Source organism: Aegilops tauschii, chromosome 2 (assembly GCF_002575655.3).
Source record: "Aegilops tauschii subsp. strangulata cultivar AL8/78 chromosome 2, Aet v6.0, whole genome shotgun sequence".
Lineage (NCBI taxonomy): Eukaryota > Viridiplantae > Streptophyta > Magnoliopsida > Poales > Poaceae > Aegilops > Aegilops tauschii.
In genome coordinates, this window is record NC_053036.3 from 572,596,019 (window position 1) to 572,619,419 (window position 23,401).

A 23,401-nucleotide genomic window follows, 5' to 3' on the forward strand; every position below is an offset into this window, starting at 1 on the left:
ACATCTGTTCTTTACCTCTAAATTCTCAATCCCAAGACCACCCTGGTCCTTCCGCCTACAAATGATGTCCCATTTAGTAAGCCTGTACTTCCTCTTTATTTCATCACTCTGCCAAAAGAATCATGATCGATAGAAGTCTAGTCTTTTCCGTACCCCTACAGGTACCTCAAAGAAGGACAAGAGGAACATCGGCATACTCGTGAGCACTGAGTTTATTAGTATTAGCCGACATCTGTATGACATAAGCTTTCCCTTCCAGCATCTTAGTTTCTTTTCAAATCGAAATCTACCTCGACGTGAAGAATATTACAGCCCATCTCATTTGCCAGTAGTAGTCCGTCTCTTAATCCTCAGGCTTCTGATGTGCTGCATATTCTTCAAAGGTGATGCCACTGCATGAGGCTGCCAAGAAAGAACCCATGGTGTCCTGAACAATAGCTCTAGTGCTACCTGATCCACTATCACCATCAAAACCAGCATCAATATTAAGCTTTACAGTAGCCTTGGGTGGTTTCTGCCAACCATGCCTCCTGAATTTTGCATTCTTCGGTTTTGCCATCCGTTGGAGCAGGCCTTTGGGTTCTCAAGAAAGTTTCTAGAATCCACATCCTCTTTTGTCGTAGCTTGACGGAGGTAGGGCTGAGAACCTTCCCTATCACAAGGTCCCGTCCATCGTTTTTCAGGATCATGAACAATGATTTGAAGTACCCGGGCAAAAAGAAAAATATTTCTTGCTTCTTAGGATGGCCCTTCCTTGTGATGAGTCTCTCGATTCCACAACAATCAGATCTGCCAATTAATCATGAGAGGTCATACCACCAATCTCCGTGTCAATTGATGCATGCAATTTATTGCTTTTCCTTTCAGCGCAAATGCGGGAAAGCATACATAATAGAACACCCAAGTCATGTATCCCCTATACTATTACTGATACACCACCTAAAATGGGTTTTTAGGGGTAAAGACAAGTTTATTTATCAAAACCATAGAGTGTGTGATACAATTCAGATCATGTGGTTGGCCAAAACACATGTGGCTCCCCTGACCTAAAGATTTGGCTAGACGATGTGCTTCAACATTAACAACATGACCTTCGAAAGTAAAATTATAATGATAGAGCTGCTTGAACACTAATCTCGCTAATAATGACACCGTAGATCCCTCAAGTTGTTGAAAATATGCCCTGCAGGCAACACTAAGTGTATTGTTTATTTTTCATATTTATACTCTATCCTATAACTTCTATGGTTTTTGAATATGTGACTCAGAGGAAAACCATAAGCACGTATAGAGTCGTAAACGGTAAAACTGGATTCCTAGTCTCGCCTCTAGGACTAACTCAAGTGTTGCATGATGGTTATGTTTGACTAGTATCCGTAGAACCATGCGAAGAAAAAATTGTTCACTTTTCAAGCCTAGACTAGGCAGAGAGCCCAGGTCACAAACCAAACAACCCTGTGTGCCGCCAGCTATGCACATTTGTAAGCATTGGGATCCCCTCCGGTAGGTGTCAGGTTCTCGGAGTTTGATCTTTTGTGCTCTCGGTCTTCTTTATCCGTCGATGTGTTAGACATAAAACCTTCCGTTAACATAAATTGGATCTTGAACTCTTAACTATACCACCAAATGCGGAAATAGGGGTACTAAGCAAACTTGGGTGAGTCACCACGGGTGCAGAGTAAATAACATAAACCTACCACGATGAAGCTAGGGTTCCAAAAACTACCACTTTAAAAAAAATCCAAAAGACTTCCACAAAGTTGGTTGGTTGTTTAAAAAAACATTAATGACCGATTCGGTTAAAATTAACCATGTTTATGATAGGTCGGGCCCGCATGTTTTCTTGACCTTTAAGTCTTATGTTATAATAGGTTGGCCAACATGCAACCTTCTTCTTTACCCCCCTTCTTCTCTAGCACTGGTGACCCCATTCTCCTCCGGCGTCGTATCAATGGCCGTCATCAAGGGGAACCGCGTGAGGCTGTCGGGAGGGAAGGCATGCCGGGGAAGGAGCTGCACTTGATGTCGTTGGGAGGGGAGGATGAGCTCATCGGCTCGAGCCCCGGCAGCATAGTCGCGTGCATCTGTTGTCCAGTTATCTCGGGATTTGCTTTGTATAAGAGACGGCCTCACTACTATCGTTTGGCTGTGTACTTTAATATGTGCTTTATTTATGGAGCGAGATCGAGAGCTTGTTTTGTACGGGAGACTTTGGAAAATCTTGACATAATCTTTGTTGACCATTTTTTATTTCACTTTGTTTGATCTGGTATACTTTGTTCAATAAATCAAAAAGTCAGACCTCTCAGCTTTTATTTTAAGTCCTACCTACCGGCTAGGCGGCTACCACATTGTATATCATATTGTGTTACTTCTGTTCCGCTTGGCTGCCCCTTCACTGTATTCTCCTCCATTGACCATCGTTCAAACTGCTTCTGCTGGATCTGATGGAGGCCGCCGCGATTGCATGGCTGGTGCAAACCACCCTTGCAACCCTCCTGATCGACAAGCTGGACGAGTGGATTCGGCAAGTCGGGCTTGCCGATGACATTGAAAAGCTCAAGTTAGAGGTCAGGAGAGTCAAGGTGGTGGTCTCTGCTGTGAAGGGTGGAGCGATCGGGAACGAGCGGCTGGCTAAATCTCTCGCTCTTCTCAAGGAGCGGCTGTATGAAGCCGACGACGTGGTGGACGAGCTCGACTACTACAGGCTCCAGCAGCAGGTCCAAGCAGACCCAAGTGTGCTAGTTCCTTCCAACTTTGTTGTTCAAGGAGGTACGTATATATATATACTACCTTAAAGATCTGATCTAAGTGGTTATAATTATTAATTTGATCTTATCATCTTGCTTCAAATTTTCCTTTTGTTCTTACCTGATCAAGGACCACCGTGCTTTGCTGGTCCATGTTTTCTTTTGGGACAGTTACCTCGGACGAGCCTGAAGTTATGGCTGTAGCTGAGCGAGTCAATGACATGTCAAGGGGTGATGATGATGCACAGAATAACAGTGTTCGCAAATTACGGTCTGCAGTATGGAAACACTTTGAAATCACAAGAAAAGTTAACGGAAAGCCTAAAGCAGAATGTAGACACTGTAGGAAAGAGTTTAACTGTGATACGAAGATGAACGGGACATCATCTATGAAAAAACATTTGGAGAAAGAGCATCCCGAGACTTGTACCAAGAAACCTCCTGGAGCACATCCGCCGAACCCTTCAAGGTACCTAAATGAGAAATGCCTTGCATGAGCACATTCTTGGAAACGGTTTATATACTATGTCTGTTTATATCCAACCCAGCATCTTTTTCTTACTGCAGCACCAGTGAACTTATTGTTACTGGCAGCTCATCCATGAGAAGAGGAAAGAAACGATGGTCCAAGGCATGGGAACATTTTGATGACATAGATGAAGAAAACAGAGGGCCTATTGCGAGATGTAAATATTGTCTCACTGAGATCAAGTGCGGAACCAAGAACGGGACATCAGGAATGCTCGCCCATAACAGGAAATGTAAGAAGAAATCTGCACTACATAACCAGCCACCAAATCCGTCACGGTATGTAAAGAATCTATACCTTCCATCAACACATGTTTAGAAGTCATTAACTAAGATCGATCCAGCTCTCGTTCTACCAGCCAACTCAGTCTTTTTCTTCTTGCAGCACTCGTGATGTAATAGCAAACGTGACACCCATTGTAATCGGCGATCCTTCTAGCAGAAAAAGAATGAGAGGTGTTGAGGAGCCAGCACAAATCACCTCAGCTGACACACACACCAATTGGGACAAAAACGAATTATCCAGTAGGATACAAAATATAACTAGTCAGTTACAAAACATCCGAGGGGAAGTGGGTGAGGTTCTCAAGCGACATGAATCGGACTCTCCTTCAAGTTCACATCCGAGTGGAGGCAGCCCACATCCTTTGAAGGATAATTATGATGATCTGCCATACCATTTACAACAATGTTTCTCATATTGTTCTATATTTCCCAACAAATATAGGTTTCTTGGTAAGGATTTGGTCTATATTTGGATTTCTCAGGGATTTGTGAACTGCACCAATTTATCTAAGAGATTGGAGGAGACAGGATGGGAATATCTGGATTATTTGGTGAGCCGGGGATTCTTTCAGAAAGTTGAAGAACATCAGGAAGAGGAAGCAGACGAAGAAGAATTGCCTCCAGGTGGCCAAATTTGGTATTCCATGTGTGGTCCCACGCACGCTTTTGCGAGGATGGTTTCAAGGACTGAATGTGCAACTATAGATGGTCTATAGTGGAATAAAATGTTGCCAACCATACATCATTTGTCAATATTAACTGATTCGGCATATATGAAAGATCAGCATGGTAACATTTCTCGTAATGAGCAGTTTGAAGAAATTTTTACAAATACAGTTACATCAGTTAGCAAGTTGAGGACGTTGTTGTTACTTGGGCAGTACGACTCTTCCTTCTTTCAATTGTTCCAAGATAGAGTCCAAAAGGCACGTAATTTACGCCTGCTGCAATTGTCTGCAACAACTACTGGTTTTATTTCCTTCCAGTGTGATTTGGCAACCCATGCACATCTTCGTTATCTGAAATGTGAGCCTCAGTCTGATGGGCTGGACGGGGCTTCACCAAAAAAAGTTACTGGACTTTTTCATCTTCAAGTATTAGATGTTGGCTCATATAACGACCTTCACATGTGTGATGGTATTAATAGTCTTGTTAGCCTGCGACATCTTGTTGCAGGCAAGGGAGCATACTCTTCCGTTGCGAGCATTGGTAGTATGACATCTCTTCAGGAGCTACATGATTTTACAGTTGAAATTTCTTGCGGATTTGAAATAACACAGCTCCAGTTTATGAATGAGCTTGTACAACTTGGGGTGTCTCAACTTAATAATGTCAGAACTCGGGAGGAGGCATACGGAGCGAGATTGAGAGCCAAAGAACACTTACAAAAGCTGCACTTGTCCTGGGACGGAAGTGGCACAAGTTATGAACCTTTTATGGAGAGAGCAAGAGAGGTGCTAGAGGGCCTCGAACCACATCGAGACTTAAAGCATCTCCATATATCTGGCTATTATGGTGTTACCTCCCCAGCTTGGCTTGCAAGCAATATCTCAATTACCACCTTGCAGACTCTTCACTTAGAATATTGTGGACAATTGCAAATACTTCCATTTCTGGAAAAAATTCCGTTTCTAAGAAAACTGAAGTTGAGTAACCTGCCGAAAGTAAAAGAGGTACTGGTTTCTAGTCGTACATTGGAAGAGCTAGTTTTAGTTCAAATGATGAAGTTGCAAAGATGTTCCTGCACTTTTGTGGAGGGTATGAGATCTAGCTTAAGGACACTGCAGATTGAGAAGTGTGAAGCACTGAGGACGTTTGATGTTTTTATGAACCATCGTGAATTCATGATCGAACAACGGTCATGGTTGCCTGGTCTTACAAAACTCATAATCCGAGATTGTCCTCGTTTGCAAGTACTAAAACCTCTTCCACCTTCAAGCACCCTTCATAGGTTACTCATCAGTAGAGTTTCCACATTTCCACGTATGGAAGGTTCATCCAGGGAAACGTTACACACGTTGCATATTGGGTCTTTTGCTGAGGCTGATTCGTTCTATTATGAATATCCAAGCAAGTTCTATAATGAATCTTACCATGAGTTCAGTATATTGGATGATAAAATTGTGGCATTCCATAACCTAACGAGCCTCAAGTCCATGATAATATTTGGTTTGCAAAATCTGATGTATATTTCGTTCTGTGGTCTTAGTCAGCTTGTCTCCTTGAAGAGTTTGGAAATATACAAGTGCAAAAATCTTTTCTCTTCATATATTTTGCCAGAGCATGACATGCCAGCTGCAAATTTTAATCTATTCCCGTCTCTTGAAAGTCTCAGTATCAAGTCATGTGGAATAGCGGGGAAGTGTCTATCTCTGATGTTGCGACATGCGCCACGCCTAGAAGAATTGATCTTGGAGGAGTGCCCATATATAACAACATTGTTATCGATAGAAGAGGAAGAAAACAGTGCACCAAATCTTATCCCAGACTGGGAGTACTTGTCATCAGGAAATCTACATGATGCATTGACAGCGTTAGCTCAAGATGGACTCTTGCGCGTTCCATTAAATCTCCTGTCTTCTCTCAGAAGGGCAACTTTTCAGGATTTCCCTCGTCTAACATTTCAAGGGAGCAAGAAAGGATTCTCCGGATTCACCTCCCTCGGGAAGCTAAATATCTGGGGATGCCCGGAACTGCTCTCGTCTTTGGTATATAAAGATGGAAGTCATGGCTGGGCTAATGGGACATGGCTCCTCCCAGGATCACTTGAAGAGCTTCACATTGCTAACTATTCCCAGCAAACGTTGCGGCCCTGCTTCCCCAGTGACCTCACTAGGCTTGAAAAATTATGGGTATGGAGAAGCCCAGGTTTGGAATCTCTACAGCTGTGCTCATGCACGGCACTGGAAGAGTTGGAAACTGGAAACTGTGGATCGCTTACCACACTAGAGGGATTGCAACACCTTGGCAGCCTCAGGTATTTGAGTCTACACAACTGCCCTGGCTTGCCTCCATATTTTGAGAGCGTTTCAAGGCGGCGGGGCGATGAGCTATGCTGTCGTCTAGAAAGGCTTGACCTCAGTGTCACATCTGTCCTTACCACATCATTCTGCGAGCACCTCACCTCCCTCAAACTCGTAGAACTTCGAGAATTGGTGCTAACAAGTGAGCAAGGGGGAGCGCTTGTGCTCCTCAGGTCCATGCAAGAGCTAGGATTTTATTGCTGTTCTGATCTCGTAGAACTTCCTGCGGGGCTGCACACTCTTCCTTCCCTCAAGAGGTTGGAGATACTTTCGTGTCCGGGCATCTTGAGACTGCCAGAAACAGGCCTCCCACTTTCGCTTGAAAAACTGGAGATCCTGTATTGCAGCAAGGAGCTAGCTGATGAATGCATGCTCCTAGCAACAAGCAAGCTAAATGTCAGAATTGTTCGATAAACATGTTTCTGCATGCACAGCGTATACACCTGGGTTGTTTTTCAGGTATGAACTTGTGCCATATATATATTACTCCCTCCGTTCACTTTTGTAAGTCGTTTCAGACAACTCAAAATGAGCTGCTTTGCACATTGTCTGAAATGTCTTCAAGGTCTTATAAAAGTGAACAGAGGGAGTACCATTTTATATTGGGAGTTGACATACTACCTAAATATACAGTGTGCTCGTTCTAAAACATGGTGTGTTTGCAGGAATCCAAGCCGCTTCATGTTTCGTTGTTGGTTCAGTGTGATGATTATTCTCATCTCCTTGACTCTAGGGAGAACTACAAAAAAGAAGCGCAGATGCATTGGGTTGTTCTGTCACTACTTTGTTTATTGGCCCTTTCCAAATATTCCTTGCTACCCCATGCTCCAGGCTCATACGCACTGCAGCTACAATGCGCTTCGGAGATCAGAATCCTAGCTCTATGTGATGAACAGATCAGATAAACATTTTGTGGTCGACAGAGCTCACATGTCGCAACATCAGAAATCAGGATGGATTCCAAAGCAGACACCTAAATTCTGTACATAGATTTGAATACACAAGGTTGCAACCTATTGTTTTGTTGCTGATTACTAATTCTTGATGTGATACAGATGAATATTGATGCTACCTCTGCCATCTCTCTGTGTGTAGTACCATCTTTTCTCTGTATGTTCAAAGTATTACTCTTTTTAGTCTGTTTGTGATGCTGGACAAGTCATGTTGTACTTCGAACTGTGCATGAATAATTTTGCTCCTGATCTGGATCACTTGCATCAAGTGGTAGCTTGCTTTGATGTGTGCATTAAAAAAGGATTAGAAAAATGTACATTATACCTGATGGCGTAATAAATCTTCTCTGTTGTGCTCTAGTTGTTGTCGACTCTGCTCATCGTTTTCAGACTACCTGAGCTGGCCGGCCTGTGAATGCGCTAAGCAAACAAATTTTCTCGTCAATGAGAGGCACAAGTAAATGGCAGGACAAGTTAACTTAATCCAAGGCAACCTGCACATCTCAGAAACAAGTACTCACTCAAATCATATACTGTTCAAGTAAGACGCTACAGGAAGTTAAGCTAGCCATCCTCTGAAACCAGCATAGGATGCTCTCTTAACTCAAATCATACGGTTAAAGCAAGCTCCTCTGCAATGCAAGAACTTCAGTTCATGGAGAATAAACCGGGAGCTCGACAGTACCGCTGGATGGTGAGGAGCCACTGCCCACCAGAGATTGGTAGGTTGCGGTTGGATCTGGCCACAGCGCCTCCGCACCGACGCCCAGAGGTTCGACAGGGCTGCGGGCGGTTGGCGAGCTCGTCTGCGAGGCGTTCACTGAGCGCACTGCCATCACGGCGGGCCAGCCCCCGCTGGCAGGAACGTCGGGCATCCCGAGCGGCGGCGTCTTGCAACTACCGGCGCGTGGCGTGGGAGGGCAAGCCTGAAATGTTTTTAAAAAAAATTGAGGGTAAATGGGCAGGAGTCCCTTCCGGGACATCCGATAAAATTGGAACGAAACTAAATGGGCCGGACATTGGCACAGGCCATTATATTTATATAATTTTCTAAAAAAAGTATACATATTAAAAAATATATTCAGTATTCACTTTAATACTACTCAAAAAAGTAACCACTTTAATCAACGACATATTAGTGAATAATTTAACAGGTCAATAAAAATGTTTCATCTCATATTTAATTTTGTTCATACGAACCTTAGAATTGTAAAAAAGTGTTCAAAAACCCATATTATAAGTGAAATAATGTTTTCCTTCTAATTTGAAAATATTCATTCATTTCAAATATATAAGTTTTGCATATCTTAAAAAATTGCTTAAATATTTCAGACCAAAATGTCCGTATGTGTGAAAATTAATGTCGACACATCTATGATGAAATAATAGTAAAAAATGGAAATAAATAATAAAATAAGTCAATTAATAGAAAAAAGGCTCATGTCATAACGATAAAAATAGAACACTAAAACATAAAACTTTAAAATATAATGTGAAATTTTTAAATTGAAGAGGAAAAGAATAAAATATAAGAAGACATAATAAAATAACGCGACTGCTAGGCGCCGGCGCACCGGCCGAAATTTTGGCCGTCGACTGCCTAGCGTTCGATCGAGCACGCATTAAGGGCCTCGATTAGCGCACGGGCTAGGCGCATTCGTCTTCCACCCCATGGCCCACACAGGCTTGGAGAAAAAAAAACACCTCGTCCCCCCAGCTCCGGTCGCCCTCGCGCTCGCCCCGCACTTGCCATATGCAGCTCCGCCGCCAACTGCATATATCTGCCGCCGGCCAGACGCAGCTCCGCCCTCGTCCCCTCCCCCTAACCCCGGCCCACTTGCAGCTCCGGCGATTGATGGTCGCAACACCTCGTCCCCCCAGCTCTGGTATGCACTAGGAGTCGTCGCCGACGATGCCATTACAGCATTGCGCAAGGACATAGGGTTGTAGCTTTTTTACTTTAGCGGTTGCAGCAAAACACAACTACGGTTCCAGCTCTTCTAATCGTGGTTCCAACTCGGCCTGGTAACCGGCGCAGATGGCCGCGACCATGGATGAAACTCCATCGTGGTAGCCATTGCAGCTCGCCGCGGGCGCAGTTGCAGCACGCCGAGTCGTGGTTGCAGCCCCCCCCCCCCCAGGCCACAATCCCAACTCACGGTCCCCATCGGTTCCAGCAAAAATGAGTCACAGTTGCAGCTCCCCCGCAAAATGGTTGCAGCATCAAGTAGTCGCCATCGCGCCTTGCCGTCGAGATAGTAACAAAAACAATTGCCGGTTGCATCTCGCCGCAAGCTACTTGCAGCTCCTCAGTACGTCGGTTGCAACCCCAGCCGCATGAATTGAACACATGTCCTTGGTTGTAGCATTCGTCGTCGCCTGCTGTCGTCTATGGTTGTAACATTCGCCGTCCAGGATTGTAGCATATGTCAAAGAGCTTGTAGCTTCTCCATACTTCAATTGCAACCCTCGTCATCGTTTCAGCAAGAAAGATGTTTGTTGTCGTTGCAGCAAAAATCTACAGTGTTTGCACCCCCGACTTCAGGAGGTTCCAGCAAAAAATCACCATGTTTGTAGCTCCGACGCCGCCGCGTTCCAGCGCACGGCGCCACATCTCCAATCCTCGGGTTGCCGGCCGCAGCTCCGGCCGTCGCAGCTCGCATCGCTTTGCTTGCTAGTCGCAGCATCCAGTGCTCGGTCCCCTCGAACGCGGCCATGGCGATCGCCCCCAGCCGTCATCTCTTTGCACGAAAAGCAAACGGATTCGTTCTGTGCTGTGGGCGCGCGGCGGCGCGTGAGGTCGCTGGGCGGTGATGCTCGTCGGCAGGGAGGGGGAGGATGAAAGGAGGAGGTTCGTCAAGCGGTGGAAGAAATAAGAAGATAAGGGAAAGGAAAACAACGAAGGCGAGGATGTGCGACAAATGCAGGATCCATGTGGATCGAACGCGAGTGACGCGACCGGCCCAAAGCTTCGGCCGGCGCACCGGGAGGATGTTGGAGAACGTAGTAATTTCAAAAAAATTCCTACGCACACACAGGATCATGGTGATGCATAGCAACGAGAGGGGAGAGTATGTCCACGTACCCTCGTAGACCGAAAGCGGAAGCGTTAGCACAACGCGGTTGATGTAGTCGTACGTGTAACGCCCACGATGCGGCTATATCTCCCACGTGTCGAGGCACGACTTAGAGGCATAACCGCATAGTGGTTTTGTCGCAAGAAGGGTCATCTTCACACAATCCCATGTAATGAACAAGAATGGGATAAAGAGTTGGCTTACAATCGCCACTTCACACAAAACATAAATAAATATCATACATCATCCAAAATACAAGCATATAGACCGACTACGTTCAAAATCCAGATGAAGACAAGACAACCCCAAATGCTAGATCCCCGATCGTCCCAACTGGGCTCCACTACTGATCATCAGGAAAGGACACATAGTAACGAGCACGTTCCTCGTCGAACTCCCACTTGAGATCGACGCCATCATCTGCACTGGCATCGTCGGCACCTGCAACTGTTTTGGTAGAATCTGTGAGTCACGGGGACTCAGCAATCTCACACCCGCGAGATCAAGACTATTTAAGCTGGTAGGGAAGGATGGTGCAATGAGGTGGAGCTGCAGCGGCAAAAGCATATATGGTGGCTAACTTGCGCAAATGAGAGCGAGAAGAGAAGCAACGGAACGGACGTCAACTAGCAATGACCAAGAAGTGGTCCTGAACACCTACTTACGTCATACATAACTCAGACCGTGTTCACTTCCCGGACTCCGCCGAGAAGAGACCATCACGGCTACACACGCACTTGATGTATTTTAATTGGGTCAAGTGACAAGTTATCTACAACCGGACATTAACAAATTCCCATCTGCCTCATAACCGCGGGCACGGCTTTCGAAAGATAATACCCTGCAGGGGTGTCCCAACTTAGCCCATCATAAGCTCTCACGGTCAACGAAGGATAAACCTTCTCCCGGAAAAACCCGATCAGTCTCGGAATCCTGGTTTACAAGACATCTCGACAATGGTAAAACAAGACCAGCAAAGCCGCCCGAATGTGCCGACAAATCCCGATAGGAGCTGCACATATCTCGTTCTCAGGGCACACCGGATAAGCGAAGCGTACAGGTACCAACATAACCCAAGTTGCCAAGGGACCGTCCCGCATGGTGCTCTAGTTTGGACCAGCACTCAGAGGAACACTGGCCCGGGGGTTAAAATAAGATGACCCTCGGGCTCGCGAAAACCCGGGGGGAAAAGGCTTAGGCGGCAAATGGTAAAACCAAAGTTGGGCCTTGCTGGAGGAGTTTTATTCAAGGCGAACTGTCAAGGGGGTCCCATAAATCACCCGACCACGTAAGGAACGCAAACTCAAGGAACATAATCCCGGTATAACAGTAACTAGGGCGGCAAGAGTGGAACAAAACACCAGGCATAAGGCCGAGCCTTCCACCCTTTACCAAAATATATAGATGCATTAATTAAATAAGAGATATTGTGATATCCCAACATAACCATGTTCCGACATGGAACAAACTTCAACTTCACCTGCAACTAGCAACGCTATAAGAGGGGCTGAGCAAAAGCGGTAACTTAGCCAAACAACGGTTGCTAGGAAAGGATGGTTAGGGGCTGACATGGCTGAAATAGGAGACATGATATAGCAAGTGATAGGTAGCGGAGCATGGCAATAGAGAGAACAAATAGCATAGCAAAGATAGAAGTGATTTCGAGGGGTGGTCATCTTGCCTGCAAGATTCTCAGAGTTGTCGAAAGCTTGATCCTCGTAAGCGTACTCGACAGGTTCCTCGTTCACGAACTCGTCTCCCGGCTCTACCCAAGATAAGAACACAAACAAACGGAACCACAATCAACAACGAGAAATGCACAAGCAACATGATGCAAAACATGTATGATATGCGAGATATGATATGTGATGCATATGCGTGCTCCGAAAGGAAAATGATGAACATGGCAGTAACTTGGCAAACCAAGCATGCCACTGGAAAGGTGAGATGATTTCGGTCGAAATCGATATAAAGATCACCGGAATCGGATGCACGGTTTGCAAATGGCAAGCAAAACAAGTGACACGAATCTGCGATAAACAGCAAGATAGCACTTAAAATGCAACAAGTAATAATGCTACAGCACCCCAAAATAGCAACAAAGCACATGGAAGTAATCTACAGGAGATGCTTGACAAAAGATAAACACTGAGCTATGGCTAGTTCACAACATATCAAGCTCAAACAAGCATGGCAAAAGTGCAAAAGATTACAGGTTCACAGACTTGGTGAAAAACTGGACATGGCAGAAATCAGCATCAGGTAGCAATGTTCAGAGCATGAAATCAACATGCTACAGGAACTTAACATAGCAAAACAAGGCATGGCAGTGTTCTACTAAATGCACATGACAAAAGTCCCTTACTGACCATAAGCCAACAAGGACCAGAAGATATGATGGCAAGCATATAAACATAGCAAGTTCCGTTATCAGGTTTCAGACTTAGCAGAAAACAGAGCATGGCAGAAATATTAATATGTAGGCCTCTTTGTGAGCTTGATGCACTCACTACAGAGAAATTCATGACAAACCAAGCATACCTACAGCAAGATGGCATGTTTATGAAGCTAGCCATGGCAAGAACAATTTCATAGCATGTATGGATCAACTACAATAAGCTTGGCAAAAATGCATATCATGTTAAGAATCTGCCAGGAATATTTTATAGCAACAGTAGAGTAAGATTGAGTCATGCTATGGCACTCCATAATTGCAAACAATTGCAGGAATGGATCAATTACAACTATAGCTACAAAACATCCTTACTGAACATCTCCAAAATATGAATGGATCTCTCTGTAGCATCAAGTTTACATGGCAACAAAATTACAGCAGACAAGGACTTAGAGAATTCACTGTCCCTGAAATCAGAAATATTACGGGGTCTACTTTGCATGCTTGTGCTAGTCACCACAGAGACCACACAACTACATGGACTACTCCACTGGAAAGATGGCATGGCATACTTCAAAACACATGTAGAGCTCATGCCCAAAAGATGCACAGATTAAATGATACAAAAATGACAAATCTCCAAGTTCTGTTAAGAACCAGAGAATAACAGTAACTAGCTCTCTTCCAATGAAGATTTGGGTATCAAGATGACCTCTAATGAACATGGTGCAATACAACAAAATTAAGAGCATCATGAGGCGAACAATTTGACATATTACACGCGCGAATTGGAGCTACATGCAAGAAGTTATAGCATCGGGAACAGGAGCACTTGCTGAAAAAGTTTCATGACTTAGAGAAAAAAAGGGGGCGAGAAAGTCAACGGGCACGTGCGTTCCAGATCGGATCGAGGCTCCTCGAGCTCGACGGCGCTCGGGCTGCCGGCGCTCGCCGGAGGGAAGGAGGAGGCGAGGCCGAAGGAGAGGAGCGCGGCGGCGGGGAGGGACCGGTCGCCGGCGGGCGGGGCACGGCGGGGCCGGGCCAGTGGCGGCGGCGGCGGCGGGCGGCTCGGCGGCGGCGGTGATGGCGGCGGCGGCGGCCGGCGCGGGAGGCGAGGCGGCGGCGGGCGCGCGCTGCGCGGGCAGCGGCCATGCGGGCCGGCGTGGGAGGCGAGGCGGCGGCGGGCGCGCCCTGCGCGAGCGGCGACGATGCGGGCCGGCCGCGGGCCCGCGGGCCGGCGGGGTGGAGAGGCCGGCGGGACACGTGGCGCTCAACGATTGGACGGGGCGCGGCGGCGGACGTTGTCCGGCGCGGGCGGACGCGTCCGGCGCGGCGCGGAGGGAGGAGCTAGGGTTCGTCTGTAGTTGTAATTCGGGATGCCCACCTATTTATAGGTAGAGGGAGCTAGGAGGCTCCAAATGAGGTGCGGTTTTCGCCCACACGATCGTGATCGAACGACCTAGAGCATGGAAGAGAGTTTGGTGGGTTTTGGGCTGGTTTTTGAGGGGGTTTTTGCTGGATACTCAAATGGACTTTGCGGATGCCCGGTTAACCGTTGGAGTATCAAACGACCTCCGAATGGAACGAAACTTGACCGGTAGTGTCCGGGTGGTATATTAAGGCCACTTGACAAGCCTCGGTCCATTCCAAGAAAGTTTGACACACGCACACGAAAAAAAACTAGAGGGGTGCACCGGAGGAGATAGGAGCGCCGGATTGGAAAACGGACAACGGGGAAAATGCTCGGATGCATGAGACGAACACGTATGCGAATGCAATGCACATGATGACATGATATGAAAATGCATGACATGACAAAATACAAAACGAAAGACAAAACCCGACAACGGAGGGAAAAACATATCACATAGCCGGAAATGGCAAGAGTCGGAGTTACAAATATGGCAAGATACATGCGGGGTGTTACAACACTCCACCACTATGAGAGGATCTCGTCCCGAGATCTAGGACTGAAAGAACTCCGGATATTCGGAAGGGAGATGGTCCTCGCGTTCCCAGGTGGCTTCCCGGTCGGAATGATGCGACCACTTCACTTTCAGGAATTTGATAGACTTGTTGCGAGTCTTGCGCTCAGTTTCTTCAAGAATAGCAGCTGGGTGCTCATGATAAGACAAATCTTCTTGGAGGTCAATCTCTTCGAAGTTGATAGTGCACTCAGGCGTCTTGAAGCACTTGCGGAGCTGTGACACGTGGAACACATCGTGCACGTTCGCGAAGTTGGAAGGAAGCTCAAGTTGATAGGCGAGGTCGCCTCTTTTGCCAATGATCTTGAAAGGACCCACGTATCTAGGGGCAAGCTTCCCTTTGATACCGAAGCGATGAGTGCCTTTCATTGGAGAGACGTGGAGGTAGACATGGTCTCCGATCTCGAAAGCCAAATCACGATGCTTACTATCATAGTAGCTCTTCTGACGCGATTGCGCGGCTTTGAGATTATCACGGATGACTTTACACATTTCTTCAGCTTCAGTGATTAAGTCATTGCCAAGAAGTTGGCGTTCACCAGTCTCTGACCAATTGAGAGGAGTACGGCACTTTATGCCATATAGAATCTCGAATGGGGCCTTGCCTGAACTCGCTTGGAAGCTGTTGTTGTAGGAGAATTCAGCATAAGGAAGACAATCTTACCATTTTATGCCAAAGGAAATGACACAAGCCCTGAGCATATCTTCAAGAATTTGATTGACTCGCTCGACTTGGCCACTAGTTTGAGGGTGGAAAGCTGTGCTGAAGCGAATGTTTGTGCCCATGGCCTTCTGGAAGGAGTCCCAGAACTTAGAGGTGAAGATGCTTCCACGATCTGAAGAAATCAATTGTGGAATGCCGTGCAAGGAGACAATTCTGGAGGTGTAAAGCTCTGCCAGCTGAGCTGCTGTGATGGATTCTTTGATAGGAAGGAAATGAGCCACTTTAGAGAGCTTGCCAATGACAACGAAGATAGCATCATTTCCGCGCTTGGACTTGGGAAATCCAGTCACGAAGTCCATTTCGATATGATCAAACTTCCATTCTGGGATAGCAAGAGGTTGGAGGAGACCAGCTGGTTGTTGGTGTTCTGCTTTCACTCTTCGGCAGACATCACATTCATTCACGAATTGAGCAATTTCTCGCTTCATTCGGGTCCACCAATACGACTGCTTGAGATCATGATACATCTTCGTACTTCCAGGATGAATGGAAAGGAGAGAATTATGCGCCTCGTTCATTATGACTTTCCTTAGATCACCTTTCGTAACCACAATCCGGTCCTCGAAGAACAAAGTGTCTCTGTCATCAATGTGATAGCACTTGTATTTAGAAAGACCCTTGTCGATACCACGTTTCACCTTCTTCACCATGGCATCAAGGAGTTGTGCCTCACGAATTTGATCTTCCAAAGTAGGAGATACTATGAGGTTGGCAAGAACGCCTTGAGGAACAACTTGGAGATTCAGTTTGCGGAAAGCTTCACAAAGATCCGGTTGGAAAGGCTTGAGAATTAAGCTGTTGCAATAAGCTTTCCTGCTTAAAGCATCTGCAATGACATTTGCTTTGCCTGGAGTATATTCGATACTCGGATTGTACTCTTGAATCATTTCGACCCATCGAGTCTGCCTGAGGTTGAGGTTGGGCTGAGTGAAGATATACTTGAGACTCTTGTGATCAGTGAAAATGTCCACTTGTCTTCCCAACAAGAGATGTCTCCACGTAATCAATGCATGGACAACTGCCGCCAACTCAAGATCATGAGTGGGGTAGTTCTTCTCGTTGGGCTTCAACTGCCGAGAGGTATAAGCCACAACTTTCTTCTCTTGCATTAACACAGCACCGAGACCTTGGAGAGAAGCATCACAGAAAACTTCATACGGCTTGGATTCATCAGGAGGAGTCAAGACAGGAGTTGTGACTAGTTCCTCTTTGAGAGTGTTGAAAGCAACGTCACACTCAGGAGACCAGACATACTTCACATGCTTCTGAAGGAGGTTGGAAAGAGGTTTTGCAATCTTGGAGAAATTCTCAACGAATCTTCGGCAATAGCTTGCAAGACCCAGAAAACTGCGGAGCTGCTTGACATTTTGAGGAGGTTCCCAATCCAGAACTGCGGACACCTTCTCGGGGTTAACAGCAATGCCCTTGGCAGAGATGATGTGACCAAGGAAAAGAACTTCATCGAGCCAAAACTCACATTTAGAGAACTTCGCATAGAATTGATACTCTCTGAGCTTGTCGAGCACCAATCGCAAATGTTTGGCATGATCCTGCTTGTTCTTGGAGAAGACCAAGATATCATCGAGATACACCAGAACGAATTCATTGGTATAGGGGTTGAAGATGAAATTCATCATCCGAGAGAACACTGGAGGAGCATTGACAAGGCCGAAAGACACGACAGTATATTCATAAGAACCAAAGCTTGTTCTGAATGCTGTCTTGGGAATATCTTCTTCACGAATGCCAATCTGATGATAACCCATACGAAGGTCAAGCTTCGAGAATACTTTAGCCCCTTTGAGTTGCTCAAATAGCTCATTGATGTTGGGAAGTGGATACTTGTTCTTGATAGTCTTCTTGTTCAATGGACGGTAGTCGACACAAAGTCGGTCCATGCCATCCTTCTTCTTGACAAAAAGAACACCACAACCCCATGGAGAAGAACTCGGTCTGATCAAACCCAGACGTTCTTGTTCATCGAGCTGCTTCTTCAATTCCTTCAGCTCGTTAGGTCCAAGCTTGTATGGACGCTTGCAAACGGGTTCAATGCCAGGCTCCAGTTCGATAACGAACTCAACTGGCCGATGAGGAGGCATACCCGGAAGCTCTTCTGGGAAGACATCTTGATACTCGCAAACGACTGGAATTTGAGAGATGGCATTCAATTCGCCCTTCTCATTGAGAGAGAAAAACCGAATGGTTTCATCACGAGCGGCATAGATAATCACATCCTCAGACGAGTGTGTCAATTGAATTTCCCTGGCAGCACAATCAAGTTGAGCCTTGTGCTTAGAAAGCCAGTCCATCCCGAGAATAAGATCAATATCCGAGTCACCAAGAACAATTGGAGAAGACTGAAATTTATAGTCGCCTATCTTGATGGAAACATTCGGAACCATCGAGTTGGCCCCCTTGACAGTTCGCCTTGAATAAAACTCCTCCAGCAAGGCCCAACTTTGGTTTTACCATTTGCCGCCTAAGCCTTTTTCCCCCGGGTTTTCGCGAGCCCGAGGGTCATCTTATTTTAACCCCCGGGCCAGTGTTCCTCTGAGTGCTGGTCCAAACTAGAGCACCGTGCGGGACCGTCCCTTGGCAACTTGGGTTATGTTGGTACCTGTACGCTTCGCTTATCCGGTGTGCCCTGAGAACGAGATATGTGCAGCTCCTATCGGGATTTGTCGGCACATTCGGGCGGCTTTGCTGGTCTTGTTTTACCATTGTCGAGATGTCTTGTAAACCGGGATTCCGAGACTGATCGGGTTTTTCCGGGAGAAGGTTTATCCTTCGTTGACCGTGAGAGCTTATGATGGGCTAAGTTGGGACACCCCTGCAGGGTATTATCTTTCGAAAGCCGTGCCCGCGGTTATGAGGCAGATGGGAATTTGTTAATGTCCGGTTGTAGATAACTTGTCACTTGACCCAATTAAAATACATCAAGTGCGTGTGTAGCCGTGATGGTCTCTTCTCGGCGGAGTCCGGGAAGTGAACACGGTCTGAGTTATGTATGACGTAAGTAGGTGTTCAGGACCACTTCTTGGTCATTGCTAGTTGACGTCCGTTCCGTTGCTTCTCTTCTCGCTCTCATTTGCGCAAGTTAGCCACCATATATGCTTTTGCCGCTGCAGCTCCACCTCATTGCACCATCCTTTCCTACCAGCTTAAATAGTCTTGATCTCACGGGTGTGAGATTGCTGAGTCCCCGTGACTCACAGATTCTACCAAAACAGTTGCAGGTGCCGACGATGCCAGTGCAGATGATGGCGTCGATCTCAAGTGGGAGTTCGACGAGGAACGTGGTTGTTACTATGTGTCCTTTCCTGATGATCAGTAGTGGAGCCCAGTTGGGACGATCGGGGATCTAGCATTTGGGGTTGTCTTGTCTTCATCTGGATTTTGAACGTAGTCGGTCTATATGCTTGTATTTTGGATGATGTATGATATTTATTTATGTTTTGTGTGAAGTGGCGATTGTAAGCCAACTCTTTATCCCATTCTTGTTCATTACATGGGATTGTGTGAAGATGACCCTTCTTGCGACAAAACCACTATGCGGTTATGCCTCTAAGTCGTGCCTCGACACGTGGGAGATATAGCCGCATCGTGGGCGTTACAAGTTGGTAATCAGAGCCATCCCCGACTTAGGAGCCCCCTGCTTGATCGAATCGCTGACGTTGTTGAGTCTAGAACAAAAATGTTTTGAGTCTTAGGATTATATATATCGGAGAGTAGGATTCTTTTACTCCTCAGTCCCTTCGTCGCTCTGGTGAGGTCTCCTGACGTAGAAGTTTTGACTACTCTCTCCTCAAATTTCACTAAAAAAAATTTAGGATCACGCGGGTATCTTGGAATCGTTCCGATCGATTTGTGACGAGAACATTGTTCTTGGTGCCTCCTGTCATTTAGGGGTTGTGGCAGTGTCCCGGGGAGTTGAGCTCCGAGGTGTTGTCGTCACAATTTTATCGTTGCAGTTCTGGAATACCTGAGTTTCGCCGACATCGAAATCTCTTTTATGCAGTTGTTGGTGAGATCACCTCGACGCCACCCAGTACTGGGGCGGGAGTTCGGGAGTATTGCCATAACTTGTATAACGGATGTTTTTCGAAGGTTGAGGTAAACGATTTCCGAAGGTTTCTTGGTTATGTGTTGACGGATGGATACAGCTGGATCTAGGGATTGCTAGTTTGGGTGATATATATTTGTGTCCCCTTATCCCCTACACCAGATTGCATAACCAGAAAGTTTCGGGAGTTTATAAGTGGGAATTCTAGTAGCCTTAGGATATCTTTCCGACAGACGCATGATATGAGATTGGGGTTCGACGTCTAGTGGTCCGCCTTTCCACGGTTGATTTTACAGTGGTCTCGTTGTGTCTTAAAGAGTCCATGGCTTTGCCGACTCGGGGACGCTTCGTATGTCATGTGCACAGCCTTGTACATGATGGTGTTGTACGATTGAGCCCGTGTGGGCCCCACCACGAAAACTTCGGACGAAATATCTATCATATGTTTGTTCCGGCTTATTTTGAAAGCCAATACTTTGTTTTATTTTGTATTGTGGTATTCGAGTTGCTTCGAATTCATATGATCATTCCATATCTTTTTCAAGTGGCTTCTCAACTTATGGAAGTGTGATGTTTTACTACGGAATTCATTCGTTCATCTTCGTTCGAATGTTTATTGTGAAGACTATATGTTGCAATTTCTATCCGTTGATTCTACTTATCTATTTGTCTATCAAGATGCTAACGGATGTCACCCTCTTCAGGATGGCTCCGCCAACGCGTCAGAATCCGGATCGCAATGAAGGGAGTCAAGCGAACCCTCCGCCGCCACCTCCGGAGGCATGGCAAGCAATCATGGCAGCCACCAACGCCAATGCTCAGATGATTCTGCAACTCTTGCAAGAACGTACTCAAGGGCAAGGCAATCAAGGAAATCAAGGTCAAGGCAACAATCAGTTTCACTTTGCCACTCTCAACCAGTTTCTCGCAAATCAGCCCAAGTCTTTCAGCTACTGTGCCGAGGCCACGGATGCCGATTATTGGCTCGTGGACATCAACAAGCATTTTGAATGTAGCAATGTCAGGCCTGAGGACTATGTCAAGTTCGCTTCTTTCCAGCTCAAGGACCAAGCTGCTGATTGGTTTCAACAATACAAAGATTCCAGAGGAGGTCATGTGATCACTTGGACTGACTTCTGTCGGGACTTCAAAGCGCACCACATTCCACAAAGTGTTGTTGAGAGCAAGCGTGAGGAGTTCCGCAATCTCAAGCAAGGCAACATGTCTGTGTATCAATACAACATTCAGTTTCAGAAACTTGCTCGCTTCGCTAAACAAGACGTTCCTGATGAGAAGAGCATGATCTATCACTTCAGAGGTGGCCTTAAAGAGGATCTGTAGTTAGCTCTCGTTCTTGTTGAGCCTACTCACTTTGATCAATTCTACAATATGGCATTGAAGCAAGAGGCTGCTCAGCTCAAGTGTGAGGCTTCTAAGAAGAGAGTCAGAGACGCAGTTCAGTCTTCTTCTTCCTCACTTGTGACAGCTAAGCAACAGAAGTTCTGGTTGCCTCCTCCTCCTCCGTTTCGTCAGCCTTACCAGCAGAAGAACAAAGGTGGCCATGGTTCTTCAAACTCTTCCAACTCTGGCTATCAGAACAAGTCTCAGAATCAAGCTCCAAAGTCCAATGCTCCTTATCACCGTCCACTCTCAGAGGTGACTTGCAACAAATGTCAGCAGAAAGGTCACTATGCTAACAAGTGCTTCAACCAGAGGCGTCTTCCTCCTCCTCCTCCTGTCAGATCTTGCAGCAATGCAGTGGTCAAGCATAATCCAAAGTCTGCAAAGGTGAACATGATGAATGCAGCTCAAGTGGAGGAATCTACTGATGTGATAATGGGTAATCTTCCTGTTAACGATATTCCTGCAAAAGTTCTTTTTGATACTGGTGCATCGCTTTGTTTCATGTCAAGACCGTTTTTTGCCAAGCATGAGTTTTCCTGGTCTTATCTGGATAAACCTTTGGGTGTTATTTCTCCGGGGAAGGCAATGAGAGCCAACTCTTTATCCCATTCTTGTTCATTACATGGGATTGTGTGAAGATGACCCTTCTTGCGACAAAACCACTATGCGGTTATGCCTCTAAGTCGTGCCTCGACACGTCGGAGATATAGCCGCATCGTGGGCGTTACAGTACGTCTTCACGATCTGACCGATCCAAGTACCGAACGTACGACACCTCCGAGTTCAGCACACGTTCAGCTCGATGACGTCCCGCGAACTCCGATCCAGCAGAGCTTCACGGGAGAGTTCCGTCAGCACGACGGTGTCGTGACGGTGATGATGTTGCTACCGACGCAGGGCTTCGCCTAAGCACCGCTACGATATGACCGAGGTGGAATATGGTGGAGGGGGGCACCGCACACGGCTGGAATAGATCAACAGATCAACTTGTGTGTCCATGGGGTGCCCCCTGCCCCCGTATATAAAGGAGGGAGGGAGAGGCCGGCCCTAGAGGGGGCGCGCTAAGTGTGGGGAGTCCTACTAGGACTCCCAAGTCCTAGTAGGATTCCCCTTTCCTTTCCGGAGTAGGAGAGAAGGAAAGAGGGGGAGAGGGAGAAGGAAAAGGGGGCTGCACCCCTTGTCCAATTCGGACTAGAGGGGGGGGGGGGCGCGCCTCCTTCCTTTTAACCTCTCTCCTCTATTCCCGTATGGCCCAATAAGGCCCAATACTTCTCCCGGTGAATTCCCGTAACTCCCCGGTACTCCGAAAATACCCGAATCACTCAGAACCTTTCCGATGTCCGAATATAGTCGTCCAATATATCGATATTTACGTCTCGACCATTTCGAGACTCCTCATCATGTCCCCGATATCATCCGGGACTCCGAACTACCTTCGGTACATCAAAACACATAAACTCATAATATAACCGTCATCGAACTTTAAGCGTGCGGACCCTACGGGTTCGAGAACTATGTAGACATGACCGAGACACTTCTCCGGTCAATAACCAATAGCGGAACCTGGATGCTCATATTGGCTCCCACATATTCTACGAAGATCTTTATCGGTCAAACCGCATAACAACATACGTTGTTCCCTTTGTCATCGGTATGTTACTTGCCCGAGATTCGATCGTCGGTATCTTCAATACCTAGTTCAATCTCGTTATCGGCAAGTCTCTTTACTCGTTCTGTGACACATCATCCTGCAACTAACTCATTAGTTACAATGCTTGCAAGGCTTATAGTGATGTGTATTACCGAGTGGGCCCAGAGATACCTCTCCGACAATCGGAGTGACAAATCCTAATCTCGAAATACGCCAACCCAACAAGTACCTTTGGAGACACCTGTAGAGCACCTTTATAATCACCCAGTTACGTTGTGATGTTTGGTAGCACACAAAGTGTTCCTCCGGTAAACGGGAGTTGCATAATCTCATAGTCATAGGAACATGTATAAGTCATGAAGAAAGCAATAGCAGAATACTAAACGATCAAGTGCTAAGCTAACGGAATGGGTCAAGTCAATCACATCATTCTCCTAATGATGTGATCCCGTTAATCAAATGACAACTCATGTCTATGGCGAGGAAACATAACCATCTTTGATCAACGAGCTAGTCAAGTAGAGCCATACTAGTGACACTCTGTTTGTCTATGTATTCACACA

At 46.3% G+C, this 23,401-nt stretch overlaps 1 protein-coding gene across 1 annotated transcript; it reads left to right on the forward strand.

The window, feature by feature from the left end:
- The first annotated feature begins 2,444 nt into the window (after nucleotides 1–2,444).
- Nucleotides 2,445–7,028, forward strand: LOC109765339 (uncharacterized). Its single transcript, XM_073509046.1, has 5 exons — nucleotides 2,445–2,772; nucleotides 2,922–3,219; nucleotides 3,318–3,557; nucleotides 3,664–4,240; nucleotides 4,550–7,028. Exons 1-5 carry the CDS (start codon nucleotides 2,448–2,450, stop codon nucleotides 6,998–7,000), a joined length of 3,891 nt encoding a protein of 1,296 aa, XP_073365147.1. The 5' UTR covers nucleotides 2,445–2,447; the 3' UTR covers nucleotides 7,001–7,028.
- Nucleotides 7,029–23,401: the final 16,373 nt, after the last annotated feature.